This window comes from Panthera onca, chromosome X (assembly GCF_046562875.1).
Source record: "Panthera onca isolate mPanOnc1 chromosome X, mPanOnc1 haplotype 2, whole genome shotgun sequence".
Classification (NCBI taxonomy): domain Eukaryota; kingdom Metazoa; phylum Chordata; class Mammalia; order Carnivora; family Felidae; genus Panthera; species Panthera onca.
The window spans coordinates 128,770,511-128,788,365 of record NC_138357.1 but is presented as its reverse complement, the minus strand read 5'-3'; the positions used below and the strand labels follow the sequence as shown (position 1 = coordinate 128,788,365).

Sequence of the window (17,855 nt, the reverse complement as noted above, 5' to 3'; positions counted from 1 at the left end):
GATGGGGGTTAGATTTTGCAGGTGCATTTTGGGGAAACCCTGGGCACTTTTTTTTTAATGTTTATTTATTTTTGACAGAGAGAGAGAGAGAGAGAGAGAGAGAATGAGCAGGGGAGGGGCAGAGAGAGAGGGAGACACAGAATCCGAAGCAGGCTCCAGGCTCAGACCTGTCAGCGCAGAGCCTGATGCAGGGGTTGAACTCACAGACTGTGAGATCATGACCTGAGCCCAGTCGGAGGCTCAACCGACTGAGCCCCCCAGGTGCCGCCCGTTGGCAGTATTTCTAGTGACATCTGTTCACCCCCGAAACCTCAAGACATCACAAGACAAGTACGGGTATTTACTGAGAATTAATGAAACACCCGTGCAAGGCGTTAGGATCCTGGTCTCGGCACGTCCAAGATGCGGGGTTCCGGGGTTCCCCTGGGAGCAGCAAGCGATTCTCAGACACCAACCCCTCGGCTCTGACACATCCACTCTGAGGCACCTGGATGTGGCCTCAGATGCCACAGGGTAGGACTGTCCCCGACCCCCCACCTTCAGCTGCCAATTGAAAATTCAGGTTGTCACCCGTGCAGTGGAGTGAACTGTGCGTAGACTGGAGGTTCCTCCAAAGCCTCCTCGGTTCCCTCAACCTGCCAGAGGGGCTCGCAGGGGCGCGGGGAAATATCTCACTGCCTAGCTCACCGGGTGATCATAAGAGGGCCTCTTAGGTCAGACTGGCTCTAACTGCAGCCACCCTCCCCTCCCCCTCCCAGGAGGTCAGGGGGGCGGGGCAGAAAGTGCCAAGCCTCTCATCCCGCGGTTGGTTCCCCTGGTAACCAGCCCCCAAAGACTGGGGCTTCCCAAAGGTCCCCTCATTCGCATAACAAAAGACACCCCTCTGGCTCTCCCGGCCCGGAAATTCCAAGGGTTTTAGGAGCTCCTGGCCAGAGCCAGGCGGGAGACCAGAGATTTTTATTATAAATCACAAAGTCACCAGCATCGGGAAAGACATCCGGGAAAGGAAAGACAACTTACTCTCGGGACAACAAAGGTCACAGTGTGAAATCTCAACGCCTCCCCCCCGCAAATCAAGTCACACATCCCTCCCGATTAGCTTGCTCTGACGGCCATCGTATCCTATCCTGTCCTATCTTAGTCTACTCTTGTCTTATCATATTTTATGCGACCTTATTGCATCCCAGTTCTCCTCGACTCTAATGTATTGTAAAAATCTGGCAACAGCCCAAACCTAGAAAGACAGGACCACTGGGTAAGTAAACAGATATGTCCTCAACCTCTGCTGTGTTTTCTTCAAATCACAGGTAACCTAAAAGCTGATGTGGAAAGAAATACACAGGCAGGGAAGGGACAGAGCAGGAGACTGAATTCAGATCAGACACAGGGGTGTGGGCAGGGGTGTAGGAAACCTGAGCCTTCCCCTCCAGGATCAGCGGAGAAGGGTGGGCGTTGGGACCCACGGGGTGGGGGCGGGGACCGTTGGGACCCACGGGGTGGGGGCGGGGACCGTGATCAGTACGCATGACTCCCTTCCAACGCCTTCCAGACTGATGGAGGAACTGGTCCCAACAAGACAAAAGGCAACGGGGGGGGGGGGGGGGGGGTGGGGGGTGGGGGGTGGGGATCTCTAAACACGACGTTAGCACAGAAACCGGGAAGCTTGGATACAGCTGGCCGTCACCCCACTGGGGGCAACAGGGACTGGGAGGGACGAACATCCAAACAGAGGCGCTGGTGGGTCCCACGGGTGGCATTCGGGCTCAGGCGCAACCTGTGCGACTTCGCGGTGCCAAAGCGGAGGCAGCCTGCGCGCTCCTGGTAAGGAGGCTGAGGGACGCAGAGTGGCAAAGCTCCCCAGAGACTCCGGTGTGGCGAGCACCCCCACATCCCGGAAGCAGGGGGGAAGGCGGGCCCCGAAACACACACGCAGCCACTCCGGGAAGCTGGGGCCCAGACCGCGCCCTTCCGACGCCCTTCCGGGGCGCAAGGGTCGCCAGGGACGCCGGAAGCAGCGGCGAGACAAAGAAACGACGTTCTGAAATCAACCAGACTTTGATTCAGAAACGCGTGCGCAAACCTGCCGTCCGCCCTGGAGACAAACACCAGCGGCGGTTTGACTGCACACGCGGGCGGCTCCCACCGCTGACTGTTGTCGACCCGACGGGGGCACCCGGCCGCGCGAAAGTGGCCCCGAGGTGGCCGCCCCCGGGGCCGCGGACGGCAGGGCCGGGAACCGCCAGGCGAACGTCGCAGGCTTACCTTGAACGCCCACCAGCCGAGCATCTTCTGGATGAGACGCGTGCCCCAGAAGACGTGTCTGTACAGGTCCGTGTCGACCACCCCCGGGTCGGCCACGTTGGCGGTCACGGGGCTCCCCTGGGCGGCCAGCAGTCTCTGCAGGTGGTAGGTGAACAGGACGAGCGCCAGCTTGCTTTGGGCGTAGGCGCCGTGGGGGGAGTAGCAGCGGCTGCAGGGGCAGAGCGGGACACGCGTCAGACGGTGATGCACCTGTCGCCTACCCGCGTCCCTCACCTGCCCCGTCTCTCACCTGTCCGTGTTCCTCACCTGTCCCATCCCTCACCTGTCTGGGTCCCTCACCTGCCCCATCCCTCACCTGTCCAGGTCCCTCACCTGTCTGCGTCCCTCACCTGTCCTATCCTGCACCTGTCCAGTCCCTCACCTGTGCGGGTCCCTCACCTGTCTGGGTCCCTCATCTGTCCGCATCCCTCACCTGTCCGCCTTCCTCACCTGCCCCATCCCTCACCTGTGCAGGTCCCTCACCTGTCTGGGTCCCTCACCTGCCCCATCCCTCACCTGTCTGGCTCATTCACCTTTCCGGGTCCCTCACTTGTCCACGACCCTCACCTGTCTCATCCTGCACCTGTTCGGTCCCTCACCTGCCCCGTCCCTCACCTATCTGGGTCCCTCACGTATCTGGGTCCCTCATCTCTCCGCGTCCATCACCTGTCCCATCCCGCACCTATCCGGTCCCTCACCTGCCCCATCCCTCACCTATCTGGGTCCCTCACCTGTCCCGGTCCCTCACCTGCCCCATCCCTCATCTGTCCACGTCCCTCACCTGTCCCATCCCGCACCTGTCTGGTCCCTCACCTGCCCCGTCCCTCACCTGTCTGTGTCCCTCACCTGTCCGGGTCCACTTGCCCCGTCCCTCACCTATCCGGGTCCCTCACCTATCTGGATCCCTCACCTGTCCACGTCCCTCACCTGCCCCGTCCCTCATCTGTCTGCGTCCCTCACCTGTCCCATCCCACACCTGCCCTGTCCCTCACCTGTCTGGGTCCCTCACCTGTTCGGGTCCTTCACTTGCCCCGTCCCTCACTATCTGGGTCCCTCACCTATCTGGGTCCCACACCTGTCCGGGTCCCTCACCTGCCCCGTCCCTCACCTGTCTGGGTCCCTCACCTGTATGGGTCCCTCACGTGCCCCATCCCTCATCTGTTCGTGTCCCTCACCTGTCTGGTCCCTCACCTGTCCCATCCTGCACCTGCCTGGGTCCCTCACCTGCCCCATCCCGCACCTGCCTGGGTCCCTCACCTGTTGGGAGTCCCTTGCCTGCCTGCACCCGAGGGCCTCCCACCTGCCCTCTGCCCCTGGGGTATCCTAACTGGGTTCCCACTCCCCTGCACATGGGGTTTTTCCCGTTTGTAGGACCTCCACGTGACCTCAGCACTCAGGGGTCATGCAGGTACCTGGCGTTACGCTCGAGAACCGAGCAGAAAGCCATACATTTCAACGTTTGTAAGGATCGGCAATTCTCCCTGTCTGCCTTTGTTTTTTATTTCATTAAAAAAAAAACCCGTGTATTTATTTTGAGACAGAGCACGAGCAGCAGGGAGGTGCAGGGAGAAAGACCGGGGGAGACTCCCGAGCAGGCTCCACACTGTCAGCGCAGAGCCTGATGCAGGGGCTCCGACTCAGGAACCGTGAGCTCAGGACCTGAGCCGAAATCGAGAGTCCGACGCTCAGCGGACTGAGCCACGCCTCTAACACGAGATGAAAACAGAGCCCAGAGCCCAGCTCTGGAAGCCTGGGATGTATGGGACCGGCCTGTTTTTATCTTTCAAATCATTTTTCAGCCGTGAAGTACGTAGTTACGTCTCATAGTCCATTTACAGAAACCCACGTTTGAGTTTTGTCAAAGTTGTGACGTCTGTCGTCTCATAATGTGCTTGGAACATGATTACAACGTTTTAAAGCCGGTGTTTTCTTTGTTCCTTTTTGGTTTTTTTTCTTTTGTTTGGTTTTCTTTTGCATGTGTTTTTTTTTTAATGTTTCTGTTTATTTTTGAGACAGAAACAGAGCATGAGCAAGGGAGGGTCAGAGAGAGAGGGAGGCACAGAATGTGAAGCAGGCTCCAGGCTCTGAGCTGTCAGCACAGAGCCCGATGTGGGGCCTGAACTCACGGACCGTGAGATCCTGACCCAAGCTGACGTTGGATGCCCAACCGACTGAGCCACCCAGGCGCCCCATTGTTTTTTGAGCAGTTGTGGGTTCACAGCGACCAAGGGGCGGTTAGAGCTTCCCACACACCCCCTGCCTGTCCCTGCTCATGCACAGCCTCCCCCATGACCGGCATCCCCCCCGGACGGTGCTTTGGTACAAGTGACGAATGTGGACGGACCACCCAGAGCCCAGAGTTTAATATACGTGGGGCTTTATTCTCGGTGGTGCACATCCTACGGGTTTGGGCAAAGGTACAGTGACCTCTAAGCACCATTATGGTCCCAAACACAATAGATTCTCGGCCCAAAAAGCCCCATGTGCCCCTCCTCTCCAGCCCTGCCTCCTCCCCAACCCCAGGCCACAAGCGATTTTTCTACTGTCTGCATAGTTTTGCCTTTTCCAGAATGTTCTACCGCTGGAGTCATATTGGCTTGTTTCACTGCTGAAGGACACCTAGGCGGCTTCCCAGTTTCGGGAACGAGGAATCAAGGTGCCAGACACATCTGTGTGCAGGTTTCCGACGGGGCACGTTTTCCGCTCCACGGGTCTGGCTGGGGGTCCGTCCCATTTCTGCTGGAGAATGAACCCCCAGCTCCTCTGTCTTAACGGATGAGTGAGGGGGGCAGGTCAGTGAGGGTAACACCGCACAAAGTTGCCACAGACCGTTTGCCAAAAGAATGGAAACCGGGGCTGTTAGGGAGGGAGGGAGTAAGAGAAAAAAATACAGGGCGGTTCAGAGCACAGATTCCCTCCCTGATCCAACACAAGCCCCAAACCCTCAATTATCGTCAACATACTGGGAGTTTTCTCTTTTTGGGGCCGATTTCTCCTCTCTGCTTCCCGCAGGGGGGAGGGCAAGGCCGCAGGAAACAGGCGGTTATTTACTGCAGGCAGATCGATGCCGACTTTCCTCTTGGCTTCTGGCCACTGGCGACGGGCCGTGTGCGTGCAAGCATTGCACGGAATTCCCAAGATTGCCCGGGTCGGGGTGAAGGTCGGGGCCTTTCAAGGCTGTGATACTTAAGTATGCACGTTTCCCAAGTTAAAATGGATGTGTTATGATTATGGTTTTATACGGCAGAAGGGAGAAGAAAGCAGTAAAAATCTTTAAAAATACTTTGCAGGGCCGGGACGGGGGGGAGTCAATACATTTTTCCAGAGGACAGAGGAAGAAAGTCTAAGAGGACAAGTAATTTCATGAGACGTCCCCCGGCGGACTTAGGGAGAAAGACTCGTCCGAGGCGGAAATGGAAAAGAATCAAAGCAAATAAACAGGAGGACGTGATTCCCCACTGAGGTTTGTAAATAGAACCCCAAGGACTTGGAAAGGCAGCCGGTGCGGCGAACAAGAAAGAGGCTGAAAGTTAACAGATGAAAGGGAGCAGGGAGACAGCGTCCAAGAACTGTTCTCGCTGCATCAGGATAAACGAATTCAGGAAACGTGTGCGTGGCTGGGTTCTACACGGAACGGTTAACTGCTTCCTTTCGTAATACGTGGTGTCAAAAAGCAGAATGCAAACCGTGAAAATACACATTTGTTTTCTGTAAATACGAACATATTTGGGTAATTAAAGAATAATTCAAAGGCTAATCTGAAACAAAAGTTACAGGTGGTAATGTGGTACGTCGTGTGGGCGGAGGGCAGAAAAACGTTCCTCCCAGACTTTTGAGTGCTGTCCATAAGGTCTGCAAATTAAATTGAGAACTGCTAGATCAACAGGGGAAAGTCACATCAATGTTATTCTTAACTTTACATCTTTAGGGGGAACTTCATAAAAGACCATTAGGCTTGGGTTTATATACCATTTAACCAAGGTTGGGAAACGGTGGAGGAGTGAGTAGACAAAGAAAAGGGGGTTTGGGCTGCCAGAGGTGATAAATAATTGTGGGAGGACGGAGGCAGACCTGGGTGGGCGCATCTGTAAGCGGCAAACATTGCCACGGGCGTCTGGAACCGACTCTGCCCCCAAGAGCCTCGGGAAGGAGCGTGCCCCTCGCCGCCTGGACGTCCAGCCTCCGGAGCTGGCAGAGACTCAGGTCCTGTGGTTCTAAGCCACGCCGGCTGCGGTGCTTTGTTACGGACGCCCCTGGACAACGTCGTGCGATCCACGGACACTCACGCACCAGCTCTGCCCAGACGAGCATGTGTGTTAGTGGTACACGGGCAGCCGTTCCTTCGTCCGGGAGATCGGCAAACTTTGCGACGAGGAGACCGTCGTCCGTTCTGAGGACGGGAACCGGGATGGGGATACACGTCTGCTTTGGGCCCACGGAGGAGAGAGAGCGTGGTCCCAGGCCCTTCCTTGCCCGGCACATTGTGGTGAACAGCGGTCACCCTTGGTGTCGAACCCAAGCTGGGGTAGCGCAGACAAGACCCACAGAGGACCTCGTCGGTCCTCAGGTGTCCACGGCTACAGGAGGCCGGACAGCGACACAAGCCGGGGTGCATGGCAGTCTAGACGTTGCTGGGAAGGTGTTTTCTTAGCTGGGAATAACACTGAAATCGGTAGATTTGGAGGAAAGTGGGTCACCCTCCAAGAGGCGGGTGGGCCTCGTCTAATCAGTTGAAGGCTTTAAGAGGAAACATGGCGTTCCCTTCAAAGAGGAAGGGATTTGGCCTGGAGACTGCAGCTTTGAAACACTCCCCCAACTACCAGTTTTTAGGCTCCAGATGGCAATTCTGACTCTTGGTTGCTTCACCAGCCTGCTGGTCAACCCCGTAGAGGTGGGATTTGTCAGTCTCTCTGATCTGTGAGCCAATTCGTTAACGAAATCCATCCAGGGGCTCCTGGGTGGCTCAGCTGGTTGGACGGGTGAGTGTCGATTTCCGCTCAGGTCATGGTTTCACCGTTTGTGGGCTCGAGCCCCACGTCGGGCTCTGTGCGGGCAGCTCGGAGCCTGGAGCCTGCTTCGGATTCTCTGTCTCCCTCTCTCTCTGCCCCTCCCCCGCTCACCCTCTGTCTCTCTCTCTCTCAAAAATAAATAAACATTAAAAAATTTTTTAAATAAAAAAAATTTAAAAAGCAACAAAAAAACCCCCAAATCGGTGTACCTCTGTCTCATAATATATATATAATAATCCATCTTATGTAATATATATTTATATATAACATATACAGATATAAACATATTATATATATATATATATATATATATATATATATATATATATATGTTTTAACTTAAACAATGAGAGTTTTATCCCCTCCTCCCAAAACGAAATCTATTTTTTTAAATAAAGCTATGTCTTTCTTCATGAGTCAGTTCCATTGATTACCAGCAATTTTTAACAGACTCTGCCCGTGTGGGTTTTGGAATGCTTCACCGTATCCTGATTTATGCCTTTGCAAGAACACGGATTGCCAGAAAATCCATCCTGGCGGTTATCACTACCTCCCAGGGGTGTTTACATCAGGTGGAGGCCGGGGACCCAGTGCTTGTGACCCCGTAAGTGTCGCTGGGACGCGCTGGCCGCCCGCGGGGCTGGGGTGCACCGGCTCCCGCGACGCTGAGCACGCGCCCCGCGCGACGGCCAGTCTCGAGCCCCCCGCTCGGCCCCCCCCTCCCGCGGGCACGCACCTGCCGTGCAGGTCGCGCAGGCGCAGCTCGCCCACGTAATGCGTGGCGGACGACACGGTCACCACCCTGGCGGTGCGGCCGGGACGCCCGGCCGCCTTCAGGGAGTCCAGCAGCAGGTTGGTGAGGACGAAGTGGCCCAGGTAGTTGAGCCCGAAGTGCTCCTCAAATCCGTCTCTGGTCTTCCTCTGCGGGACCATCATCACCGCGGCTGCAAGAAAGGGGGTTCCGGGGCGCGTTACGACGGGGCGACGGGGGGCGCTGTGGCACACGCGGGCCGCAGGGACGCGGACACCAGCGGGAACGATGCCAGGAGGGGCACACGGCCCCGTGCGCGGCAAGGATCCTAAGAGACAGGCGTGTGCAAGATGCTGACAATGTGCCGAGTCGGCAACAGGTGCCCCCGACCGGCCCGGGAGGTTCATCCTTCTGGAGACAAGGGCCCTCGGGGCAAACAAAGACTCCCTTTTCCAAGGAGCTTCCTGGCCAGGGCGGAGCGGGCAGAGCCCAGAGCCTGCTCCCCGAGCCCCTTCAGCGACAGCACCCACCCCACCCCCCACCATGCCCAGGGCACCCACAAATCCACTCATTCCTCAGGGTGCCCTGTGCAAAACACATTCCTGGGGCGCCCGGGGGGTTCAGTGGGTGAACCGCCCGACCGACTTCGGCTCAGGTCACGATCTCACGGTGCACGAGTTCAACCCCTGCATCAGGCTCTGCGCTGACAGCTCGGAGCCTGGAGCCTGCTTCTGCTTCTGCGTCTCCCTCTCGCTCTTCCCCTCCCCTGCTCACACTCTGTCTCTCTCTCTCAAAAAATAAAATAAAACGTTAAAAAAATAAAAGAAAAAAAAACCACATTCCTAAAAGCAAGTTCCCTGCTTGCTACCTGCGTTCTCCCCCAGGTCTGAACACCTGCACGCCCGTCAGGGCAACGCTCGGCTGAGTCCCAGTCCCTGAATCTTCTCCACGGATGACACGGCTTCCAGGTGTGCAGGAACCACGCCCGGGCCACGTGGCTCCAGGTCCTGGAGGGCCAGCTTGCTAGGGACCTGGATGCATGTGTGTGCGGGCGTGTTTTACGGGCATGCAATTCTGCGTTTGTTTCTCCAGGTGTTGGAGACACAGTTGCATATGGGCGTGCATTTGCACACACGTGCACATGTCACCATGCCCGGACACGTACAGACACACACACACGGATACACACGGGTCTTACACGTGCAACAAAGGGCGTATCCCGACAGGCGCTAAAACTCAGCAAAGAAAACGTTCGCAAAGGACACTGAGCATCTGCTCCTACAAGCGGATGCAAAGCCTGGCATTTTGGAAAAACATTAACGCCTCCCCGGCAGTGCCGCTGTCTTCATTGTTCCATTGAGGGTGATGAAGTCAGATGACCAGAGCTCCGTCCGGGCTGGGAGGGTCATGAACTCCTGGTCGGGGGCGCCTCGCTCGCCACGCACCCCCGGCTTCCACGAGGCTGGTAGGAGGGAAGTCAAGGCGGCCGTGAAGCAAGGCTGCGCGTGTTGACTTTGGAGCCTCTAGGATGGGGGGGGCTGGTAACACAGCAGTTTTCAATTCCTGGGATATTAGTGCATGGCAAGATTATCATTTCCTGGGACATCACTGCATGGCAAAGTTATCCATTCCTGGGACATCAGTTCATCCCAAAATGATCAATTCCTGGGACATCACTGCATGCTAAAACTATCAATTCCTGGGACATCAGTACATGGCAAAGTTATCAATTCCTGGGACATCAGTTCATCCCCAAATTGTCAATTCCTGGGACATCAGTTCATCCCCAAATTGTCAATTCCTGGGACATCACTGCATGCCCAAATTATCAATTCCTGGGACATCAGTTCATCCCCAAATTATCAATTCCTGGGACATCACTGCATGCCAAAATTATCAATTCCTGGAACATTGGTGCACGTCCGCAATCAGTTCCTGGAACATTAGTGTGTGCATAAATGGTCAGTTCCTGGAAAATCCCTGCATCTGCATCGTGCATTATCAATCCCGCATCAGAGAGCCCCACATCTGAGAACACCAAACACGGCCTTCCAAGTATCCGAATTCATTGGAAAGTACCCCGCATAGAGGGATAGGGGCATCGGCAGGGCATGCGGGTCTCAACAGGGATTGTTCAGAATTTGGGGGTGTTGACCTGGGTGAGGTCCTAGGGCTACGACCTGCTTAGTTAAGGACAACCTGTTATAAGACAAATGGCTCATGGAGGTTATTGCCCTCCTCGTGATGGCCTTGGAGACCCTGGACATTGGTAGCAGAGACGACCGTGAGGGGACTCTGGGCAGGTGCACGGACTTTGGGTTCCCCCCACCCCGGGGCCGCAGTGCTGGACTCATCAGTCTCAGCCTTTGCGGGGGCGCACGCGGTCTGCTATTCGGGCACACGTGCTGAAGGACAAACACAGCCTTGTCTCCCAAAGGCTGAACGTATCCTACTCATTGAGTTTCCATGGTGGGCAATGGGGTGATGACGTCCCCAAGGAAATGTGGGGTAACTGTGGAGCCGGGGGGAGGATATGCCAACTTGGATCTCTGTTCTGCCGACAGATCCCAGCAAAGTCACCGACCCAGACTCTGAGGATCGGACGATCATGATGCTCTGGGCAAAGAAGTTCAAGGTTAGTCCGGAAATCCTACCCGGTTATCGGAGCGAATCCCTGGGGTAAACAGCCTCGTTCCATCCTGGGGCTCGCAGAAGCGCGGTGGGGGGGGGGTGCCTGCACCCCGGAGGCTGTGCCCAAAGCCCTGTGGGGTCCCCTGCGCATTCCTAACGAGAATCTCCTCCTTCATCCATATTCTAATGGAAAATATGCTGGAGACCTCCCCACAGCACAGCTTGGCCCATCTCAGATGCTAAGACTTACGGAATGGCTCCTACGTGCCCAGGGAGAAATGTTTTTTAATGTCTGTTTTTGAGATTGAGTGGGGGAGGGGCAGAGAGAGAGGGAGACAGAATCCGAAGCAGGTTCCAGACTCTGAGCTGTCCGCACAGAGCCCGACGCAGGGCTCGAACCCACAAACCGCGATATCGCCACCCGAGTCGAAGTCGGATGTTCAGCCGACCGAGCCCCCCAGACGCCCCTCTTTTCAGGAATTGTTGACATTGGGAAATGCATCCGTCAGAGATACGGGAAGGAGTCCTACGAGGATAAAACATCACCCCATGCAGCCATTTCAAACCTACCCAGGAACAGGTGCGGAGATGGGAGAAAGGATAAATAAACTTTTGACGGGAATAAACTATGAATGCTGAGCTGCCTCCACAGATGTACTACAGATCCTTCTTGTGTGAGATAAATCGTCAGCATGGGTCCCGAGCCTCCAGAAAGAGGCAGTCTGGCTCTATTTTCATCCCGGCAGCAAATGCAAACACAATTTCCCGCCTGAAGTACTTAACATTTGCAACATCTCGATCGCGCCGATGTTGAAGAATTTAAGATAAAGTTAACAAAACAAAACAAAACAAAACAAAACAAAACAAAACAAAACAACAGAGGGGTGCCTGGCTGGCTCAGTCAGTTAAGTGTCTGATTCTTGATCTCAGCTCAGGTCTTGATCTCAAGGTTGCGAGTTCAAGACCTGCATTGGGCTCCGTGCTGGGCATAAAGCCTATTTAAAAAAAATTTTTTTTTAAAGAAAAGAAAGGCAGAAATTGTAGCTTCCCTCAGCCCCGGGGAGGTCCCTTCATGGAGCAGAGCTGGGGCTGGTTCCAGGAGGCAGGTGGTCGCATAATAGGACGTGGGTCCTCTGATCCCACATCGTTGGAAGCAGTCAGCTTGGGGGCAAGACGCACTGTCCCAGAGGAGGGTCCTGGGCAAAAGGTTTTGGGAAATTCTGCAGACACTCTAGGACCCTAAGGAAGCCATGGCCAGGGTCCTGCTGGGAGAAGCCCCGAGTTGGAAAATGTGTGTGCGACCGTTGATCCCGGGCCCCCCCCAAACCCTCGTAAATAATCCCACCTCACAATTCACATGAGACACGGCTCGGCTGAATGCGCGTGCCCACAGACCACGGCACGAGGCCCATGGGAAACGCCCTCCCGTCCTGCAAGTCAAGGCCAGTCTGAGCCGAGCCCCAGTCCTGGGTCCCCGGGATGCCGCTCCCGGAGCCGGAGACGTTCTGCACAGGTCACAGGTGGGATGCAGGCTTTCCTGTCGTGCACACGACTGTGCTGTCATCGAGGAGGGGGGTCTCCTACGGTGACGCGTCTGGCACAATAATGACTCGTCCACCAACTGACTCCTCTGCTAGAGAACGGATTGCACGAGGTCAGGACTTGCACACCACTGGGCCCTTCCTGCCGATGGAACACCAAGCTGCTGGGAGGTGGCTGCCGGGAGCTGAGGGAGGACCCCGCCCAGACACGTCCATGATGGGATCCCCATGTGGCGGACGGACCCACGTCCCCAGAGACATCCACAACCTGATCCCCACATGGTGGCCAGACCGACGTCCCCAGACACGTCCCCGACCCGATCCCCATGTGGCGGACAGACTGACGTCCCTATAGACATTCATGTCCTGACTTCTCTGAGCCTGTGAATATGTGCCCATACGTGGATAAAGGGACTTTGCAGATGGGGGTGGTTCAGAACCCTGAGCTGGGGGTGGTCCTGGATGGCCCCAGTGGTGCAAGGTCTCCACAAGGGTCTTCCCAGGAGGGAGGCGGGAGGCTCAGAGTCGGAGAAGGTGATGTACGCACAGAGCAAACATCACGGAGAGACAGAGGGAGGCCGGGGGTTACACCCTCCACCCCAATGGCTTTGAGAACGAGAGGACGCGTCACGAGCCCAGGAATGCCACCAGCCTCCAGAAGCTCGAAAAGGCAAATCAGTTCAAGAGAAATCAAGGCATGGAAGGAAAACCGAGGGATTGTCCCTTGGGGCCAGTGGCACCTGGGGTCAGGGATTGCACACTGGGCGCGTGGCACCTCTGTGTGGCTGGGGCGTGCTGCAGCGATGGGGGGTCCCGGGCACGGAGGAAGGCGTGTGCGGAGGACAAGTTTGGGCTGACGTGAAGCCAACGTGTGGACGGGATTCCCTACAGACAGAAGACGGACGGGGCAAACAGAAAGCCCGTATTTCCTGTTTACAGGGAAAGGACTGATTCCTGCCAATAAACGTCAGGTGCGCCCGGTGTGGGAAACCTTGAACGGTATGGGGAAAGGTCCGTGGAGAAGAAAGATCAATACCGTTCTGAGCCTTCCAGAGGGAACCAGCAGCACTAACAACACCCACAGCGGGTTTGTTCCTGGGGGAAGGAGGCGGATGTGGCGTTAGCTATCACCGTGTGGCACCCACACATCACGGCCATATGGCCACACAACTGAATGCATTAAAGAGACGGTTGGAGTCAGATCTTCTGAGTCGCAGGCTCTCCGTCTTCCCCTTCAGGGAGTGTTTCCAATCAAACAGGTGCATCGGGCGTCACAATGTCTCTCTGTAGCCTGTCCTGCCCACGAATGCCGTTCACACCACAGAAGACGGTGAAACGCGGTAAGACAAAAAGAACACACAGACAGCAGGTGCATCCTGGGCGCCGGGTTGCAACCCGTAAGATGCCCACATCGTCAGCCATGTGATTCCCTACCACGGTCCCTTCCATGCCCAATGACTTTGGAGAACAGACTCACTTACGTCTCTGTCGGTGGATGAATTAACCTCGATGATCCAGGTGGGCTCTTGAACCACAAGACTCCCAGAGTAACATTCTCCCTGCCATCCGACAGATGACTAGTGTTTTTTAAAAATTTTTTCTAATTAACAAAATTGCTCTGAGAAGGAGAACACGTCCAGGGGAGGGGCAGGGAGAGAGGGACCGAAAGAACCCCAAGCAGGTTCCCTGATGTCAACGCACAGCCCCGCGAGGGGCCCTACCTCATAACCGTGAGCTCATGACCTGAGCCGAAGTCAAGAGTTGTAGCAGGAGTTTCCACAATAGCCCAATTGTGGAAAGAGCCTAAATGTCCAACAAGCGACGAATGGATAAAGAAGATGTGGTTTATAAATTCAACCCTGCCATTTGCAGCAACGTGGATGGAAATGGAGGAGATTATGCTACGTGAAATAAGTCAGTCAGAGAAAGACGGATATCGTATGTTTTCACTCATAGGTGGATCTTGAGAAAACAGCAGACCGTGGGGGAGGGGAAGGAAAAAATAAGTTACAAAGAGGGAAGGAGGCAAACCATGAGAGACTCTTAAATACTGAGAAGGAACTGAGGGTTGATGCGGGTTGGGGGAGAGGGGAAAGTGGGTGATGGGCACTGAGGAGGGCACCTGTTGGGATGAGCACTGGGCGTATTGTATGGAAGCCAATCTGACAATAAATTATATTTAAAAAAAAAAAGAGTTGGCAGCTTGACCAACTGAGCCACCCAGGCTCCCCCACCCCCGCAACAGATGAATAGTTTAGCAAATGTTTTATATATTTTGGAAAGAAGGTACAGTGGTTGTAGCTCAATGACTTACGGTCATTGTTTTCGCCGTATTAATACTACCATTTATCTCCTCTACAGTCGACCAGTTGGCCTCCAAGTCTGAAAGCGAGCTGGGACGTTCTTCCGGTACGCGTGTTTTTCCGATCGTTTTGGTGCTCTATGTGGATTCAGTTTGGACACGTGAATGGCGCTGCCTCCTCACCGTGGAGGGTTTAGATGAATCTGTAGGACATCTGTCGAGTGTAGCGTGGGAAGACAGGAATGGCTCAGGCACCATGCTGAGGAACCCAGACGTGGCCACGATGCTCTTAAGAGCCGGGCTGAAAGGAGGGGTCCAGGTCAAGGCTAGTTTGTGTTGAAGACGGACAGGTGGGCGGGTGGAAGGCAGGGTAAGGGGACACACAGACCCTGTGTGTCTGTGTGATGAATGTTGGCTTCAGGGAAGAAGTCAAGAGACAGCTGTGCATGGAGCCTACATACTGATGATGCCCCCTGGGGACACACTCAATATTTAATAAGGGAACGTGTGAACACGCCCCCCTCTTACACGTTCATAACACACCTTACTTAGCCCATGTGGGCCAACCAAAATATCGACCCCACACACCGTATCATCAGGCTTACCATCATTGCAAATTGATTATGCCAAGGACAACAGCCAAATGCGTCAACGAGGCAGAGCGTCATGACAACACCACGGATATTCGTGAATTTCCACGCAAGTCCTTCCTTCCCAGAGGACTTCTCTCGCGGGATGGCCAGTGTGCACGTCTGTGTCAGAGTTAACATCTGCACTTCACCACGACTCACCGTTATTGACCAGGACATGGAGAGGGATTTTCTTCTTCTTGAACTTCTGGACGAATTGCCTGATGGACGTCAGGGAAGCCAGATCACAGTATAAAAACTCCACTGCAAAAGGAAACAGATGGGGGATTATCTTCTAACCTACTCTAGGAGCTGAGACGGTTTTTAAATAAGTTCGATTCCACCCCACCTGCGGAGGGACGCTGGGTTTTAAAGACGAAGGTGGGATTCAGCGATCATAGCCCAGGAAGACCCTCCATGCCTCATGCCCTTGACGATCCCCCGTCCTTGCGTGTAGACGGCACCTGTGACTTGCTTATAAATCAACAAAATAAGGCATTTCCTTAGGGAAGCAGGGGAGAGAGTCTTCCACTGGTCTTGAAGAACTCAGCCGCCATGTTGAGAGGGGCCATGGGGCAAGATGCTTCCGGCAGCTTCCGGGGACTGACAGCAGCCTCTGGCCAACAGCCAGCAGGAAAGCCAGAGCCCCGGACCTACAAACTCAAGGAACTACCAACAACCCCATGAGCTTAGAGGACATCCTGAGCTCCAGAGGGGCGCTCAGAGCACGCAGCCCTTTGGAGCTGACGTCACTTTGCTGGGTCATCGTGCGGCACAATGGTCCTCGGATGGCGACATCGCTGTGGGTCTCCGGAACCAGTTCCTGGGAACGTGCTTGCTCGGACGCGTGTGGTTGCGAGACGCCAGAACACAGGGAAGCATGGCTCCCGCCAGCCACGAGCACTAGCAAATGGGAGTAGGGGTGGGGGGGGGGGGCACGCTTCCGGATCAAAGCCCTTCCAGGGGAGGTCTACACACGGGTGCCACCCTGGGAACCGTTTGTTACCGGGTCTGCCGTAAGGCACACCGCGACACCGACAAGAGCATTTAGAAAACTAAATCATGGAGAGTCATTTTACGTGTGCTGAATCCAATGATTTCTAAAAAGGCAACCTTGGAAGTTCCCATTTTGCCTGGTTGTAACTCTTACTTTCCTAGTAATTGGCGTCTGTCCTATCTACATCGCTATCAATCCGTGACAGCTTTGGGAAAAGGGAGTTTTGCCACAGACAGTTCGGAAGTGCTGTTCTAGAACACAGCGCCATCTGGCTAGGCATTCCTGACACACCGTTCTAATTTTCCGCTAACATATTCACAAGGATATATTTTTTTTCAAGGGGGAAGCCCCTACTGCTTCCGATAACGGGAGCCGATGATAACCGCGTTGGTAGACAGACGCTCTCGGCTTCCAGAAACAGAGCAACGGTACCAATCTTTGCAAAGTCAGAAGATGCTTCTTCCCCACTCCCGGGAGAAGAGGGTTCCTAACCAGCGGCAAACGTGAGCGCCCCCTTTCCGCTGCGAGAACGTTGCCTCGTGAGGTGCCCCAAGGATCGAGTGGGGGATCATGGGGGCTGCCGCTATGCAGAGAACGTGGGCCCCCAAATCAAGCCCCCACAGCTGCAGAGGGCAGGGCAGTCCCTGCGGACCAGAAGTCGCCACAGGGCTGATCCCTGATGGTGACAACGTGCCAGGCAATTTGCAGGGCGTGGGCTTCTGGAAGAGGAGAAACCCCAGGGATGAGCTCGGGCAAGATCGGGGAATCGCAATGCTGGACGCTGAGCTGGTACATTCACCTAAAATGTGCATCCTCTGCCCCCGCCCCCCGCAAGGTGCACTGGGAGATGGGGCGGGGATCATTGATCCAGCAGGGCTCGGGGGTGGGAGAAGGAGACACGGGTGGCATTTTCCATTTTGTCTGGAACGCCATCAGTGATGCCTTCTATTTCTTTCTTTATCTTTATTTATTTTGAGGGAGAGAGAGGGGGAGCGTGAGTGGGGAAGGGGCAGAGAGAGGGAGAGGGATGTGGGACTCCATGACATGCACCATGAGATCATGACCTGAGCTGAAATCGAGTCAGATGCTTAAGCGACTGAGCCACCCAGGCGCCCCCGACACGTTCCATTTCTGTTTGGGTAATGAGAGACGTGGAAGTTGCCACGTCTCCAGACTCTTCACTGTACCCCCGGGGACAGGAAGTAGCCTATGTGCCCAAACAGATGACGAGAAAACACAAGGTATACCAGTCGTCCACGTAGGCAAAACGGGAGATCCAGAAAAGCCCTGGAAGGAAGTGTGAGCCTTTAGCTGGCGTTGGTCCTGATTCAAAACCAATATGGCAGCCTCCCACTAGGGCGGGGGTGGGGCGGGGAGAAAAGAGGTGAATTCTTGAATTCTTCTATACGCTGATGATGGTTTTGAAAAGTGAGGATTGGGAATAAAAAGGCCAAACATTATCAAGCCGACAAGCAAACACAAGCCCCATCCCTACAAGGTAGGGTTAACTCAAGACCAAAGTATCAATGGGGCCAAGGGCAGCCTTAGCTGTGGACCCCATGCTCAAACACAAGCCCCATTCTTACAAGGTAGGGATAACTCAAGACCAAAGTATCAATGGGGCCAAGGGCAGCCTTAGCTATGGACCCCATGCTCAATCAAACACAAGCCCCATCCCTACAAGGTAGGGATAA

The 17,855-nt window shown here is 55.0% G+C and overlaps 1 protein-coding gene across 1 annotated transcript in view; it reads right to left on the bottom strand.

Moving 5' to 3' along the window:
• The window catches only part of LOC145714071 (polyprenol dehydrogenase-like), a 135,294-nt gene that overhangs the window by 14,432 nt on the left and 103,007 nt on the right, over nt 1-17,855 (bottom strand). The window contains exons 4-6 of the mRNA XM_081793143.1: nt 15,327-15,428; nt 8,047-8,254; nt 2,263-2,470 (exon numbers count right to left, since the gene is read on the bottom strand). Coding sequence (XP_081649269.1) covers nt 2,263-2,470; nt 8,047-8,254; nt 15,327-15,428 — 518 coding nt within the window. The remainder of the gene's footprint in view (nt 1-2,262; nt 2,471-8,046; nt 8,255-15,326; nt 15,429-17,855) is intronic.